At 44.7% G+C, this 15516-nt stretch overlaps 1 protein-coding gene across 1 annotated transcript in view; it reads left to right on the forward strand.

Annotated features, from left to right (window-relative positions):
• The window catches only part of LOC104158444 (neuronal acetylcholine receptor subunit alpha-7-like), a gene marked incomplete at its 3' end in the record, with an annotated part of 43843 nt that overhangs the window by 13989 nt on the left and 14338 nt on the right, over nucleotides 1–15516 (forward strand). The window contains exon 2 of the mRNA XM_009696097.1: nucleotides 4107–4246. Coding sequence (XP_009694399.1) covers nucleotides 4107–4246 — 140 coding nt within the window. The remainder of the gene's footprint in view (nucleotides 1–4106; nucleotides 4247–15516) is intronic.

Here is a 15516-nt window from a genome sequence, read left to right on the forward strand (position 1 = left end):
AATAATGCAATGCAAGGATGTTGTAGGGGAACAAAGGAGGCAAAGGACAGCTTTTCAGATACGTTTCAGAAACAAGACCGTAGGGAAGCTGCCATCTTCTGTTTTCTTTGTCCATGTTCTTCCTTCACATCATAGGACTCCCCGATCGAGCACAGAGGATACCACACAGTGCCACCCTACCTAAGGAGTTCCCTAGTCTCACAGCAATTCATTTGGGAAACTACATTTTCTTGTATCTCTTGTTAGAGGAGGTGGTAGCATTCTGCAATAGAGAAATAGCTCCTAGGCGGGTTACCTTGCTGTGCAATTCTCAGCAATTCCATCGTAGAAAGAAAGATGAAATTCAAGTATAGCGTGTATTCCCAAGACTGATATCAGTTTATAGGTCATATTGATAAATCAGTGGGCTTCTTGCAGACTTCTTTGCACATGCAGAAGCATAGGAGCAGATTCAGAGAGTACTTAAGAGTTGACTATGGTCCATAGATACCTCTGTTGTCCATAGAGCTCTTCACGAAACCACCAGAGGATTGGTTGCCCTGTGCCTCCCAATTGCCTGCAAACTCTAGAAGCAGTTTAGGGAACCACTTCAGATTGTTCAGAAAGTAAAGCTTAAGGGACAATCTCATCCTTGGTCTGCTAACTCCGAGTCTTCTTTGTTATGAGGAGCCCAGAACTGGACCCAGCAGTCCAGGTATGTCTCAACAGTGCTGAGTAGAGAGGAAAGATCACCTCTCTTGACCCACTGGTGAGGCTCTGCCTGATGCAGCTCAGGATGCTGGTGGCCTTTGCTGCAAGGGTGCATTGCTGGCTTATGATCAACTTGGTATCTATAGGGACCCCCAAGGCTTTTCTGCCAATGTTCTCTGCAGCCAGTGGACCCCCAGCCTATCCTGGTGCCTGAGGTTACTCCTCCTCAGGTGCAGGACTTTGTACTTCCTTTCATTGGACTTCATGAGGTTCCTGTCAGCCATTTCTCCAGTTTTTTGAGGTCCCTCTGAATGGCTGCAAAACCATGTGCTGTATCATTGACTCCTCCCAGTTTTGTATCATCTGAAAACTTCCTGAGGGTGCACTCTGGCCCATCATTGGCCCCAATATCTACCTGTGGAGTATTCTACCACTGTCTGGCCTTCAGCTAGACTTTGTCCTGCTGATGAGCCTGCCAGATCAGCCACTTTTCAACCTACCTCACTGTTCACTTATCTAGCCTGGAAGGCATAGACAAATCTCTATGAGGATGTTCTCAGATATGGTGTCAAAAGTCTTGCTAAACTTGACATAAACATTATACATGGGAGACTGACCTGGCAACCTTAAATATTGACGTCCAGTTTCCAGCCTAGTTTAAAAGATAAAACAGTGCCACTGCTTTTGGTTAGATTTCTGTGACTGAAGGGTAGGCAATGATAAAGCTTATTCTACCACAACTCCTCAGAGATCCAGACTTCCCCATCACCAGCAAACACTCCATTTAGCACATGGAGATGTAGTGTCACAATGCATTAGCACAAGCATTAGAGGGGAAAAAAGCAGAAATCTCTCTGGAGTATAAAACATTAAGTATTTGAAGATTACAATTTAAAGAAAAAGTCTATGAAAATGCAAGTCTAACTTGTCACCCGCCTCAGTTCCTTCTGCAAAGCAGCTGTAGCAGAGAGAGAGCAGTGTGATTAGACTAACCAGGTCTTTGTGGTACCAACAGCTAGCACGACTGTTTGCCAGGACACCCCAAATGCTTCACTGCTTCTGAACCTGTGTCATTTGGTAAGCAAAACAAACATGTGGTCACCAATGCCAACTCAGCAGGCTACAAATAGATCAGCTACGGCTACATTAACGATTTTGGATACAGGAGGTCACAAACTAATAGGATCACATTACAGAGAGGGGATTGAAGAAAGGATGGAAAACCAGGTGCAAAATTGCAGTGCTGGGCTACTTCAGCTCACAAAGTTTAACAGGAAAAGGGGCCTGGTTCAGCGTAGTTGGAGCACACAATACAAAGACAGCTTTCCAAAGCACACAGCAAAGCATTGTGCTCAAATCTCTCCAAGTTAGACCTCCCTTGGAGGGACTGCTTTAATGCACCATGACAGCAATGGTACCAAGGCACTCTAGCAGCCCAGCCGACTTCCAGGGGCTGGTGAAAGGCACTTTTCCTTTGTAAAAGCTAAGACAACCAGTTTAAAAGGAAGGTTAAAGGCAAATATTACATAAATAGTCAAGGTGAAAGCAGTAGTGCAAGCAGTCATTTCTTCCCTAAAGCACAGGAATGTGGTGGGGTGGTGGGGCAGCTGAGTGAAAGAACTGCAAATTTGTTCAAAACACAGAGCCTTTTTCTGTAGAACAATGTGTAGTAATATTGATTGGTTTTCTTTCCACAGAAAGGTTTTAAAAGGGAGTCAGGGTCTGCTGAGGCACTGGCAAGCAAGTACTAAGGCCGTAACAGAGGACCTAAATCACTGCCTTGCAGAGAAGCTTACTTAAGCTTGTGAAGGAGAAGTACTGTGGCCAGAGCTTGTCTTTGCTGATGGTGAAACAACATCCAATACTGATGTGTCAGCAAGGGCTACTGGAGCAGCGCTTACAGCATGTGCTCCTCTGGATCCCCATGATCATACTATGACTGGAAAGCCACAGAGCTCCCTTTAGTGTCAGGAAAACTGAAGAGAACATCAATTAAACAGACTTATAAACTATTTAAAAACTAAATTTATTGTTAGCTTTAACAAGCATGGTTGCTGTGTAGGAGAGCATCTTGTTCCAGGCTTGCAAGGTTTTCTGAGCACAGTAAGAGTCTGGGGAAGGCAGAACTGGTTGTTATGATTTATTTGTCAAAAAGATATTCATCATAACCACTGTGAGAGGAGTCTTGGTCTCAATGTGCAGAGCTCTGCTCAAGAGTTAAAAGAAGTCACACACAGAGAATGGGAGCTGCAATGGATAAAAAATGCTCCAGTCCAAAGTAATAATAGTATAGAGTGCAGATTCCCTGCCAGGGATTGGATTTCTACAGCTCAGGGAATATGCAGTCATGCTGACAGGACTGGTTTGGCCTCAGGGAACCTGTAGCCAATGACCCTCACTGTTGTAGATGCAGCTCTTACGTAGAGCTCAGGCTGCCAGAGCACCAATGCCTAAACTGTTTTGGAGGACCCAAGCTCCTGGGCGGTATGTCCCAGCAAAGTGCTCACCTACCTGTGGGAAGAGACCCAAGCCATCACTGCTACCCTGCCCTATCCATGGTTGTTGGGGCAAGGAAGCCCGGTCATGCAGGTTAGATGGATGCTCCCCACCCCAAAGCTGGGGAACAGAGCATTTTGCAATGTAAGCTTAGACTGAAATTCTGCTAGTCTTCAACATGCTCATGTGTTTGCATGACAGCTTCTGCACTGAGGCTGTTCCCAGTGGAAGCAGAGTTAAGCACGCAACACCAGAAATTCAGTATCTTTATACATACCTGTCAAATACTCTAGCCTTCATACCACCACCTCACTAAGTGTTAACAAAGTGTGCTGCCATCAGAAAGACAAAAGGCAAGGGAAGTAATCCAAAGCACACATAAAACTGAGGAGGGTATAAAGAAAGCTTGTTACTGTTTCCTGAGCACAAAAAAGGGCCTGATACATCAGCTCCAGGAAATAAGGATACCTGTTACTCATGCTGAGCAAACACACAGTCTGTCCAAGTAATACCAGTGCTGGCTTACAGCAGGCTGTCTTTAGGAAACAAGAACAAACAAATAGTTCTCTGACTGCCTTCCAGGAGGCTTTCTGGTGGTTTTGGAGCCACATTTCCACTGACTATCAGCAGAAGGGGCACCGAGGGAGAGGGACATTTACTCAGAGCCCCAAAGGCTGTTCAGTAGCTTCTGAGTTAGTAATGAGTTAGTGTTAGTAGGGTTTGTTTTTTTTTTAAGAGCTTATCAGTCATATATGCAGAAAAGCTGTGTCTGTCACACCAATGTGCAGAATTTTGGGGATTTTTTGGGGAACTACTTTCAAATTACAAACCTATTAAGAGAGGGTTTTCAACAAAACAGACAAACAATGGGGACAGTGTGACCAGCCCAAATGACAGATGTCTTCTTTCTTTTTCGCTAGTCTCTCAACAGGGTGAAAGCCAGAGACGCTTGTACAGAGAACTGCTGAGAAACTACAATCGCCTTGAGCGACCGGTAGTGAATGACTCCCAACCCCTTGTAGTCGAACTCCAGCTTTCTTTGCTGCAGATAATTGACGTGGTAAGTTACTTGCTGTTCTGTTTTACCGCACCCATTCAGCTTGTCTGATCTCTCCTGTAGGGACGTACTTTTCCTCTTAGTCAGGCTATCAGAGATGAAAGCAGACTGTCTTTGGCTAAGCATCCTCCTCCCTAAATGCTGGAGTACATGCTTTGACACTTTGGAGAAGTGAATACCCTCCTACAAGCACAGCCATCTATGGCACAACATGAGCTGCAAGGAGCTGAATTATGTAGTTTTTTCCATTTATTTTAAACAGAAAAAATAATTCAATAAATTAGAAGCCATGTGTTACCACAAATTATTAATGATATGCTCTCAGAGCTATGCAGGATGCAAAAACTGAAGACCGTGTGCAGCGTTCAAAGCTAGTATCACTGCACTTAAATTTTTTCATTAGACATAATAGTGGCATTGGCCTCTTCTCCCATCATGTCTTTACCATGCACTGCAGTTGAAGGAGCCTGCCCTGAGTTGAAGTTAGAAACATATAAAAGCAAAATCTGGAGGCACAGCCCTCTAATTGTCTTGACTGCAACATGCTTTTTCGGAATTGGAGATCTGACCCATGGAAAATTTTAATGTAATAATCCAAATCCCTTTTTTCCTCATGAAGAGGATTCTGTATGATAAACCATGGTATATAGGGAGAATTTCTTTCATCTACATGGAAAAAACAAGACAGGAGAACAATTTAGACCACCTTTACCCTGTCAACACAGCAAACAGCTGAGGATGTTAGCGCTCCTTTCCTCATACTGCCCTTTCCATAGTCAGTGTTATGGCCTGGTTTCCAATATGTCATCACTGTCTTGGCGTGAACAAGGAATGGAGAGAGAGATGTGCAAAACCTTGTGCAGCTGCGAACCAGTTTGATGGAGGCTTCAAATATTTAAACTTTTTAAAGCTCTCACAGTCTTTCTGAAAATGTGTAATGCACCAGATGCTCTCCCTGGAGGGGTAAGCAGGACCCTGAAAGTCTTGCCCCCCAGCATCGTGCTGTACAAATGGCAGGTCCTGCCAGTTGTAGTGCTCCTGGATGCTGGCAGCAGCCATTCTGTTTTGAAATGATTGCAACTGCATTGAGCTGGAAGAGAGAAGAGATTAGTACTCTCAGCTAAAGTCACTCATTTGTGGCAGGATCTCACAGTCCTTCTCATGGCTGAAAGAGCAGAGAAATCCTCCAGCTAAGTTCAAATAAATTTCAGCAGGCAATTCCAGGTTTAGCAAAGGTGTCTTAGCTCCAAAGATCTTGCTCCAGCCCTTCTTTTTCTGATGGTATTTTCTTGCAGTAATTTGAATGTTCGGGGGAGGTAAAGGGGACTTTTTAGCCTTAGGGCTGTGACTGTACATTTTCAAGGTCAGTCATTCAGGAGAAGTTACATAAAACCTTTTTTGAGTTGGGTTTCACATTCACGTGTGAAACCCATCCTTTCAGGAAATCAGTGTTTCTTTAAGCACTTTATTTACATTATATCAATGTCCATTACAACAAATTTAATTACAGTCTTCCCTTTTGATTGTCCGCAATAGGAAAGAGGTAATCTAAATGGTCATGCATACCAGAAACAAAGCTTTGCTTCCCTCTTTCTCTGCACATACTGTGGATGCTACAAGTTAATCAGCTTAGAGCATTAATGACTTGTCCCAGGCTGATGGTCTTGCAAACTGCACTCATGGTGTTTTTAAAAAACATGCAGAGTCACCTGAAGTGTTGAACTTGCATGATGTAAAAAGGTGCCTGTCTCCTCTGGGGAGGGACAGAAGATCCCTTGGCAGTTGAGTACCTGTAGTTGAAGGGTCACTGTGTCATCAACAAATGGCTAAACCAACCAGCCTGAAAATCCAAAAACCACTGCTCCCATGGGTCCCTAGATGCAGGAATATGCCAACAGAAAGCAGGTCGTGAGCATGGACATAGCACCTCAGCCTCTGTGGCTGGCTGGACAGACTGCAGCGTTTGGATGCTCCAGCTGCTGAAGAAAATGTCTGTTTAAAAGGAGGGTCGTGATAGCCACAGTGATGTAAAGAGTAGCAGGCAACAACCTCTCTTAACTGACACACCACAAGGCAAACCAAGCAGGTGTCTCTCTGTTTGCTCGGGCGGGAGGCCCGGCTTGAGTAGACTTTACCTTCTCAGCTGCCCTGCCTGGCATAAGACAAAGCAACTAGTGCACAGTTGCTCCTCTCTCAGGGAAGGGAACAGACAGCATGACAGTCTTGGCAACAGTCTATACACCAACAAAGTGCAAAGCTACTCTTTCCAATGACTTGTGTGTCCAGCATGCGCCATTACCATAACAAAGCAGGGTGCTAGGCAAGGTCCCAGCCTGAGAGGACTTCATGCATCATGCTCCCTGGGGAGCAAACAAGGACTCTGTTCAGGGGAGTGTGGTGTGCCAAGACATACAACAGTACTGCTGGACTCACTGGAATGCTTTGCAAGTAATCACTGCAACAGATGTGTGACAGTGGACCCTGGACTGGTTTCCCTGCATGAGGAAACAATGTAAAGAAGATGAAAACAAGTCTCCTGTTTTATTCTTGCATGGAAGGAAGAAAGGGTCTGTCACTGATACTCACAGAAACTCACTGCTTACCCTTGCCAAGACCTGATGTCACACCTAATGAGCTTCTACCTGGCATAGGTTCCATGACATGCCTCCATAAGTCTGTTTCCTATACATACTGTATTATAATGTAATGAAATCTAAATTCACCTCCTGCAGCCAGCCTGCTGAGAACAGCATTGATGACAATCTAGATTCACTTTCCTACATAGAGAGAAAAGACAACTCTGAAGTTCCTGCAGTTTTCCAAATAGTAGCAACAAGTGATTTGACTTAAAATCTCACCTCTGCTTCTCACATCCATTCAAAGAAAATTTCAAATCATGACTACCTTGGATTAGGTTTTCTGCTCCTACCAGCATGTGTTTGCCTGTATAGGATCTATGTGGTTTTCAGCGCTCAAAACCAGCCATCATACTCAAAGCCGTGAAAAATATGTTCTCTTCTTCTCACTGTTGTGGTAGACAAATGCAAATGAAGGACTTCTTGTCATTAGTGTTAGGACTTTTCCCAAAATTATATTAATTCACAACTACAGCCAAGACAGGACTCTTACATCCAGGAAACAAATGAGCAGAAAGAGGGACAATTACACCCTCTGTTTAACAGCAGGGCTCAGTTCAGTTTGTCCTCTGTGTGTAAGGACAACTTCATGCTGAGCTATCTAATATGTATGCAGTTTCTGAGGGTCACTTTTGCTCAGAGCTTGCCCTCCACTCTTCCCTGACAGAAGCCAGGCATTCCCTGTGCATCGTCAGCAGGGCATTTGGCTGGTCAACACTCCCACAGAGCACTGTCAGGCCCTGCCAAGCCCTGCCAGACCAAGCTAGTGCGGACCATATCCAAGAGTACCTGGAACAAGAATTCTCTTCTTATTTTGTCTAAGAGCCCAGCCAGTTGGTCAGGCTAGAGCAATTAAGAAATGAGGCATGACATTTTTCACAGCAGAGGAAATGGAAGCATTGTTCCCTTGGCACAAGCGTGATAGGAGCCCGCTAGGCAGAAACATTTTGTCATCATGAATGATGGTTTTCATTGCTCCTGCTGGCATTTTCCGGGGACCTTATCTGAAGGGGTCTACATCCTTTACATGGAATCACCGGCGAGGTATTTTTAAAAAATACAGTCTTTATTTTCCATCATTCTTTCTGCCAGTGATACTATTTACCATCATCTTTGGGTCAATGCATCAGTACCATTGCAACAATAGCCTCACTGCACTTGGTGGTCCACAGGAAAAGCTTATTAGCCTTCTAGGCCACATGTTTCCTCTAACTTTTAAAAAGTGTGTGATACATTTCTGGTCTGGCTATGGTTTTCTTCTTCATACTCTTCTGCTGGTTGACTGCTTCATTTCTTTTTCTCTTTGTACATTTAAACTCGCAGTTTGAGGAAACATGTGGCCTAGAAGGCTAATAAGCTTTTCCTGTGGACCACTAGGTGCAGTGAGGCTACTGTTGCAATGGTGAGAGAACAACTTGTAAGTGCAGACATCTCTTCACATCAGAGATACCCTCCTCAGCCTACTCAGTTCCCAGATGACCTGCTCCTCAATCAGCAGTCCCCAAGAACTGGCGTACAATGAGCTCTTTGTTGGATAGTTCTCCATTTGAGTGAGAATTGCCAAGCCAGAAGCTGCTTGTCAGTAGACTCCGTGCCATAAGGTGAGGGTGAGAAAGCAGGAGGAAGGCCATGCCCAGCCCTGTGGTACCTTCTGTCTGACAGAGCCCTCCTGGTGTCAGTTTCTTCACGTAATGTCTCTCAGATAGGAATGCTTTTAGCAGTTCATTTACTTGCTTTTAAGTGTTTTTTTTTTTCATAAGCTGCAAGACAGAGAAGGGCCTTGTTGAACTCTGCCAGCTTGTGAAGACAACTCTGCTCTCTCACCTGTGCTTATTCGTTCCTGCAGATGCTAACGCAGCGCAGGCATTGTTTCCCGCTTTGCAAGATGTGGCCGTAGGCAAGAGATGCCGCAGGGCTTTGAGGCAGCCAGTGCTGGCAGGGGTCCTGCCAGGGGGGCAGAAGAGGGTGGCTGCCAGCCGCGCTGGCCCTGGGCACTGCCCCAGGGGCAACCCAGGCCATCAGCCTCCTAACCATCCCATCCCCTAGGACAGAGGCTTTCTAGGGCTGGTTCTGCAGGTGAATTGAGTGGCCAGAAAGTTCAAGGGTTAAATTTCTAGCTCTAATTCACCTCTTCCTTCCTAAAATAACTTTACAGCAGCTAGATCAATCCCTCCCACTCTTCATCCCAGCACCATCACATGTCCAAATCTCTGCGCTGGGTGTTGTGTAGCAAACCCAGATCAACAGACAAGTGATTCAAGGAAACAAGTATAAATATGCCAATACACATAAGTACCTGTTCACATATTATTCCCAATGCAATTTCAATATTCAGTAGATTAAGCTGTAATCCTGGTAGTACATCCTGTACAAATCTTTTACAGATAGATAACTTCAACAATGTAAGCTTAACCACTCGACTGAAACACAGAGTAAATGAAAGAGAGAGAAGTCATAAGGAAAGGATTATGAAGCAGGTATTCTGAATTCTATTTAATTACAAAGCATTGATAAGTGCTAGAGAGAGAAACTGTCTCTTTCAGCCCTTCTAGATTAAAGTATCTTTCTTTTTCCTCTCCTAGAAATGCCTTTGCTTTTATTTGTGGGCTTCCTGCCTAGCCTTTGCAAGCTATGTTTACTCTGTTCCTCCTTGTGTAGACCTACTCTACCAAACCACATATCCTTCCAGAAAGTTTTTTTTTTTTCCACCAGAAATTTCAGTCTCATATTCCAAGTGCAAATTCAGTGAGATCAGAGCAGTGAGACTGATGCAAAATGGTATAACTGAGAAGGAAAACAGACTGGACATCATTATAAAAGCTGAAAATCAGTAATTAGTTATCATGAATAGTAGTAATTAAAATTCCAGGCAGAAAAATTGTGACAAGATTACTAGACCAACAGATTCATTAAAGTTAAATCCCAAACTCTCTCTCCTGGTCATAAAACTCACTTAGTGTGACCAATTTTGAACTCTGGGAAGAAAAACTAAATAAATTGGCCTCTTCATTAGCATGGAAGGAGCTTGAAAAGTCGGGAAGCCGTGGCTAATTGAGCCATTAATTATTATTTTGGCTGCCTTCTAAGTGCCAGGCATTATCAAAATATCAGTCTCACTAAACAAATTAAACACGCGACATGTGAGTTTGCTAGCACAATGAAGTTAGGCACCATGGGTATTATAGCTTCCCGTCTAATACTACTTTGTGCACATACTTGCATGAAGGATTATGATGAAGCCTTAACTACCTGAATTTTTCATGCAGCTTTTTTTCATTGGCTTCTGCCTGGCTCAGGGCATAGAGGGGAGAGGGCTCACTTTTAGTAAGCAGCAATTCAATAGTTTGTTTTCTCTCAGCGTGGTTCCCCGAGCTGTACTTGGTGGCTGTGGCTCTAATGAAAGAATGACTGACCTCCTTCTGAGGCTTTCAGTGGTGGTCATCCAGCTTGGGCATTTCATGATAACTAACCAATTTTCTACCTGCCTGGTGAAAAGACTGTACTATGCTGTTTGAAGATGTGAGAATTTAGATATTGAGCTCATGGAAATTCTTCAGTCTTGGGTATCTAATTTGAGCCATCAAGGATTTTTAATAAACTTTAGTATTTTTACATCAGCTCCTCAAGGTGCACAGGAGCAAAATTTATTTAAAGTCAGATTTTCCTGACTATCACTCAGGAACTGAACAGCAGTGGCAAGGAAAGAAAGTTATGCTTTGGAGAAGCACTCAGCTGCTCAAATGGAAAACATTTTCCATATGTCCTTCCAGGAAAAGTAGTGGGTCCCCAGAAGTCAGAGACTTCTGACCTGTTTCCAGGGGACTGTGGAACCTGGCATGGGGCAGGGGGACTGCAAATGTTTCTAAAGCCACCAGTTGCAGCAAAGCAGTTAAACCAAAGCTGTTGGGGTGGCCTTGAACCTAGTGTTTCTTAGTTTCTCAGTGTTTGAGAGGTTAGTATTTTAACACTGTGCTCTCTGAGTGTAACTCCTGAGAGACAGTGACTTCAGCTCCTCACTAAAAACCTTACCCTCCATTTTCCATCCCTGATCACAGCCTTTAAGAGTTCACTTGAATTGTGGAACAGGCCTATGTCCCCTTACTTTGCTGTGCTGTCACAGCAGCATGCAAATACAGGAAGGAAAAACAAAGGTAGCCTTGCAGATAGCCTCAGTGTGAGTCTCTGGTAAATACTCAGGGCTGGCCTGTTTGGGCCCTTTCTCAGCCCTTCTCCCACTGCCTTCCCTGTGATTTAAAATGCTGAAAAAAGCAATGAATAATGAATAGCTTGGAATAATGATTTGTGTCTAGTCCTGTTTATTGAAACACCTGCCGACTGTGCACAAAACACATGGAAGGTTATTTCAGGATGAGATATCCACCCTGGGGAATATAAAAACCACCTACATGACATGTGTGGATGACTTGGGATTTTAATGGAGGACTCACTGCTTTTGGATGGTGACATAGCAAAAAAAAAGCTAAGCACATATATCAGTTCATCCAAGCAGTCAGAGAGCAGCACTGTGCTGGAAAGCCATGTGAGGCCCTCTGATCCAGCTCCCGGGGTTTTCATGAGAAGCATCTGTCAAAAAGTGGGAATAAAGCTGGTGGCTTCACTCTCCCCAGGACCCAGTGGCAGTGTGGGGACAGGGAAACCCTGGAATTTGCAGTTCTTTGTTGGAGGGCTGGAGGTCAAACAGTCTCAAAACCAGTGCTGGAGTCTGTAATGTGACCCACTTCACAGCACTCCTGATCTACAGGCACTGCTGCAAAGCTGCATATTAGCAAAATAAAATTAATTTCCTAAGGCACGTACCTACAGCCCCTGGGCTGTAGTTGAAGTTCATGTCACATATGTAGGGCAAGAACAAGTCTGCCTTTTTTTGCCATAGCAGCAGTGTGAATTGGAAAATGTGGGCAAAAAGTCAGGTAAGGTGCAAATCTGTAGGCTTGATGGACTCTTAGTCAGCAGTTGTGTGAGTGAGTGGGAGGGCTACTGCCTCTGAGGCCCTGGCTGGCAGCAGAAACTGGCATTTCTTCCCATGTTCCTTCCTCCTGCTCTCACCTTTGGGGAATGCACAGGTTCGGTCCTTCCTCTAGCAGCTTTTGCATCCGGGCCTTTGCACTGAGCATCAGTACCGAAGCAAATGGTTGCTCTTTGATGTGTGGGGAGCCAAAGCCTTCACAAGGAACACCTTTCACTGACTTTGTTGTCCATGCATTATGTTTCCTGAGGAACACTGCTGGCATCCCTGCATTTGCAGGCTGTTCTCACACAGCCCCTCTTTAAACACTGTGCCTCTCCCAGTACAGCGTTGTCTTCGATTTTCCAGTCTCACCACAAGTGATTGCTCCTGGCTCCAGGGGTTTGCAAGGCGAGGAGTGTGATCTGACAGTGGCCAGATCCTCCAACATGTAAAGCTCCTGCTGCAAAAGCAAGTGCGCACAGTGCTGCTGTAAGCAGCAGATAGGGGTGCAGTGATACTCGCTTCAGAATACTCTTCTGAGGGGGAGAACACTGTGGGTGGTTAGAGGCAGTGGGACCAGGCAGCCTCATGCTGCCAGCCAGTGCAAAGGTGAAAGGCAGATTGCACTGGTTGCCCACAGTGAAGGAACATACGCCTCTCCAAGACAGGAGAGGGACCAAGAAAAGCACGACCTGAAGAAGAACCCAGTGGCAAGAGGCAGGACTGTGGCTCAACCTTAAGTGAAAAATACTTATGAGACACCATCTCCAACTATTCATAGGAGAAAATGCCAAAGCAACAAAATGAGAAAGCAGGAAGGTGTGGGTGTTCAGGTATGACCTCTTAACTGTATCCTCCTTGGCTTAACAACACTAGCCTGGCCACATCTCCATCCTGATGGGCAAAGAAATGCTCAGCAGGTGTTGGTGGATGTTTGTTCATCCTTTGTTATTTCAGTGTATTTTTATATCTCTCCACAACTTTTCACTTTGACTGTGCGCCATCCCCTCTGATTCTCATCTTCCTCCTGAGGGTGCTTTGTTAAAGGTATTGAGATGAAGCACTTAAACTTCAGGTATCTCTTCAAAGTTGACGTTACCATGGCAACGTTTGTTCCAACTTTTTAATGAGAACCCTGAAATATAGAGGCTGTCCAGTGATGCTTACTGAATGTAGGCTAAACATACAAGTATATGAAAACCTCATAAATTCCTTTTGATATTCTTGGTCAAAATTCTGTGAGGATACCAATGTCTCTGCTAACAAAACTTTCCAAGTCTCCATGTCAATGTCTCCATGTTTCTTGACCAGATCCCTTCTCATTCAGTTACAAAAACTATAAAAAAAAAAAAAAGAAGAAAGAAATTAACCAAAGTAGCCTCATATGCCCTTTGGTCACCTCTGAGAGTTACCTGTTCAATTTGGGACTTTTATGATCAGTGTCTTGCAGTAAATCAGTGGCTAATTCAACTCCCAGTTCTGTGGCTGTGTGAGAGGGCAAGGACTAATGATACCTGTCAGTCACCTGTTAACAAGTGCCTTGCTACAGAGATGACACATTACCATATGATGTGACTACTGAACCAGGAAGAGCTCTGCTTTTTTGTCCGTGTGCTATGACCCAGGTAATTATGTGGCTGAGGGCACTGACATTTTATCTAGACATTGGCCTGGCAAGGGAGAATCTACTGACAGGCAGTGGTGCAAAAGGCAGGCAGATCTACATACGTTGTAAGCTTTGGATTGAGAGCGGGGGAAAAGAAAATCAAACTAAAACATTCACGTGTTGTGGCATGTGCGGTGGAACAAACCAGGCTGATTCTGTCACTCTCTATGGGTCAAAGGTAGCTGTAGGAATAAGCGGATATCCAGGGCAGAGAATTAACTGGGGTCAGGCTGGAGATAGAAAGGGGAGAAAGTGACCCAGATAAAGACAGGAAGGATTTATAGGACAATTGTTGTACTAACTAGTGACCACAGCATTAGCTTTTCCAGCATTTTTGAATACCAGGAGCAAACTGATTTGTCTGAACTGAACAGTTTCAGCCAGTGGAATTGCCTGGGGAGTGCTGGAAAAGCATCTCTTGGGGCCCGTCATCTCCAGTCTCACCTGGGATCTTAGTAGGGCTGCTTTGTTCTCTTTGCTGCAGGGGAGCCGGTAGCTGAGAGATTGCCAGACATGGAGGGAAGGGCATTCCCAGGGCTGGCAGTGCCAAGTGAGACAGAAAACATTGCACAGTACAAGCAGGGTGATGGGTTATTCAAGTTTTCTCCTGCGAGGAAAGGCAACCTCACAACTGACCTTAAATCCTCCTGCACAAACCAATGACACAGAGTGAGGGAACCACCTCCAGCACTTCCCAAGCTCAAGAATTCGCTTTTAGTTAGGCAAAGCAGTACCAACCAATGGCCTCTTGGGATAGAGTAAGGTACACACACTCTCATGGTTAAGTATCTTTGTAACAGACAAATACAGTCCCTCCTGCTCTCAGGTGTCTCAGAGATGTACACAGTCCACTGGTCATGATGAAGACAACAGGAGGTGTGAATCCTCTGCAGATCTGAAAAGACAAGGCAACCAGCCTGCTGCAAAGGCCAAAGTATTTCCTTACAGGATGCAAAACTCAGTAAACCGTCACACCTGTGAGGATGGAAAGCTCCATAAACAACTCTGCCCTTAAAAGCCTCTTGCTTTAATAGAGTATGGATTCAGGCTCTGGACTCCCACAGCCCTCGCCTCCTGGGCAGCTGCAGCAGGCACTCTTCACCTGGCCAGGCTCCTTGGGGTCCTTCTCTAGAAGGTGCTTAGCAAGAGAGCTACGCCTGGACCAATGCTTGCCCAGTGTCAAGTGAGCTTTGCTGCTCCTGCACACTAGGCATTTCTCACAAATTCCAATACTTGTTTGGAAAACTTCCTGTTCCATCCCACCTTTAGAAGGATCCATCAGGCTGCATCAGTTGATCAGTGCTAAATACGGAAATAACAATTTCTATGTTTTGCTGTCCATAAAGTCAAACACCCTTTGAAAACTCAACAGCCTGAAAGCAGGGGTGAGAACAGACTCTGAATGGCCATGAAAACATCTTGAAATGACATTTTTCCCCCCCAAGCTGAGATAGATGTAAGTAGCCCAAAGCCCTTGTTACACTTGGTGCTTTTGCTGTTATCAAAAGGCAAGACAAGGAAGAGCATGCAAGGCATGGCTACACTGTAGATGAACCTCTGAGAACTCTAATAGACAAGCTTTCCTTTGATTGCAAAATGAATCTGAGAAGCAAGACAAACATGGTGAGCACAGTAGCCCTGTGAAAAGGAAACAAAGAGCACCCAAGATAATAAATTTAATGCTGCCTGAAATCCATGACTGATGGATTGCTTGGAGTCAAAGCTGATTATCGAGGCCATTAGCGTCTGACTTTGAACAAGGAGATCACAGAGGTGTGACAGGGGATCAGGTCAGGGCAACAGACTGTTTTGTGAAGTACAGAAGTTAGCCCTAGATGTTTTCCGTTGCGATCTGTCAAGTATAAAGTTACTATGCCGGGTAAAAGGAAGTTTCCTTGTAAATCCAGAGCCACACAAGAAAGGGTCCTGACAGGAAGCATCTCCATATGCAGAAAACCCATAGACCTTGCAGATCTACGTTGCACTTTAATGCATCCCCCCC

The sequence above is a fragment of the Cariama cristata genome, unplaced genomic scaffold (assembly GCF_000690535.1).
Source record: "Cariama cristata isolate BGI_N322 unplaced genomic scaffold, ASM69053v1 scaffold17022, whole genome shotgun sequence".
NCBI classification, from domain to species: domain Eukaryota; kingdom Metazoa; phylum Chordata; class Aves; order Cariamiformes; family Cariamidae; genus Cariama; species Cariama cristata.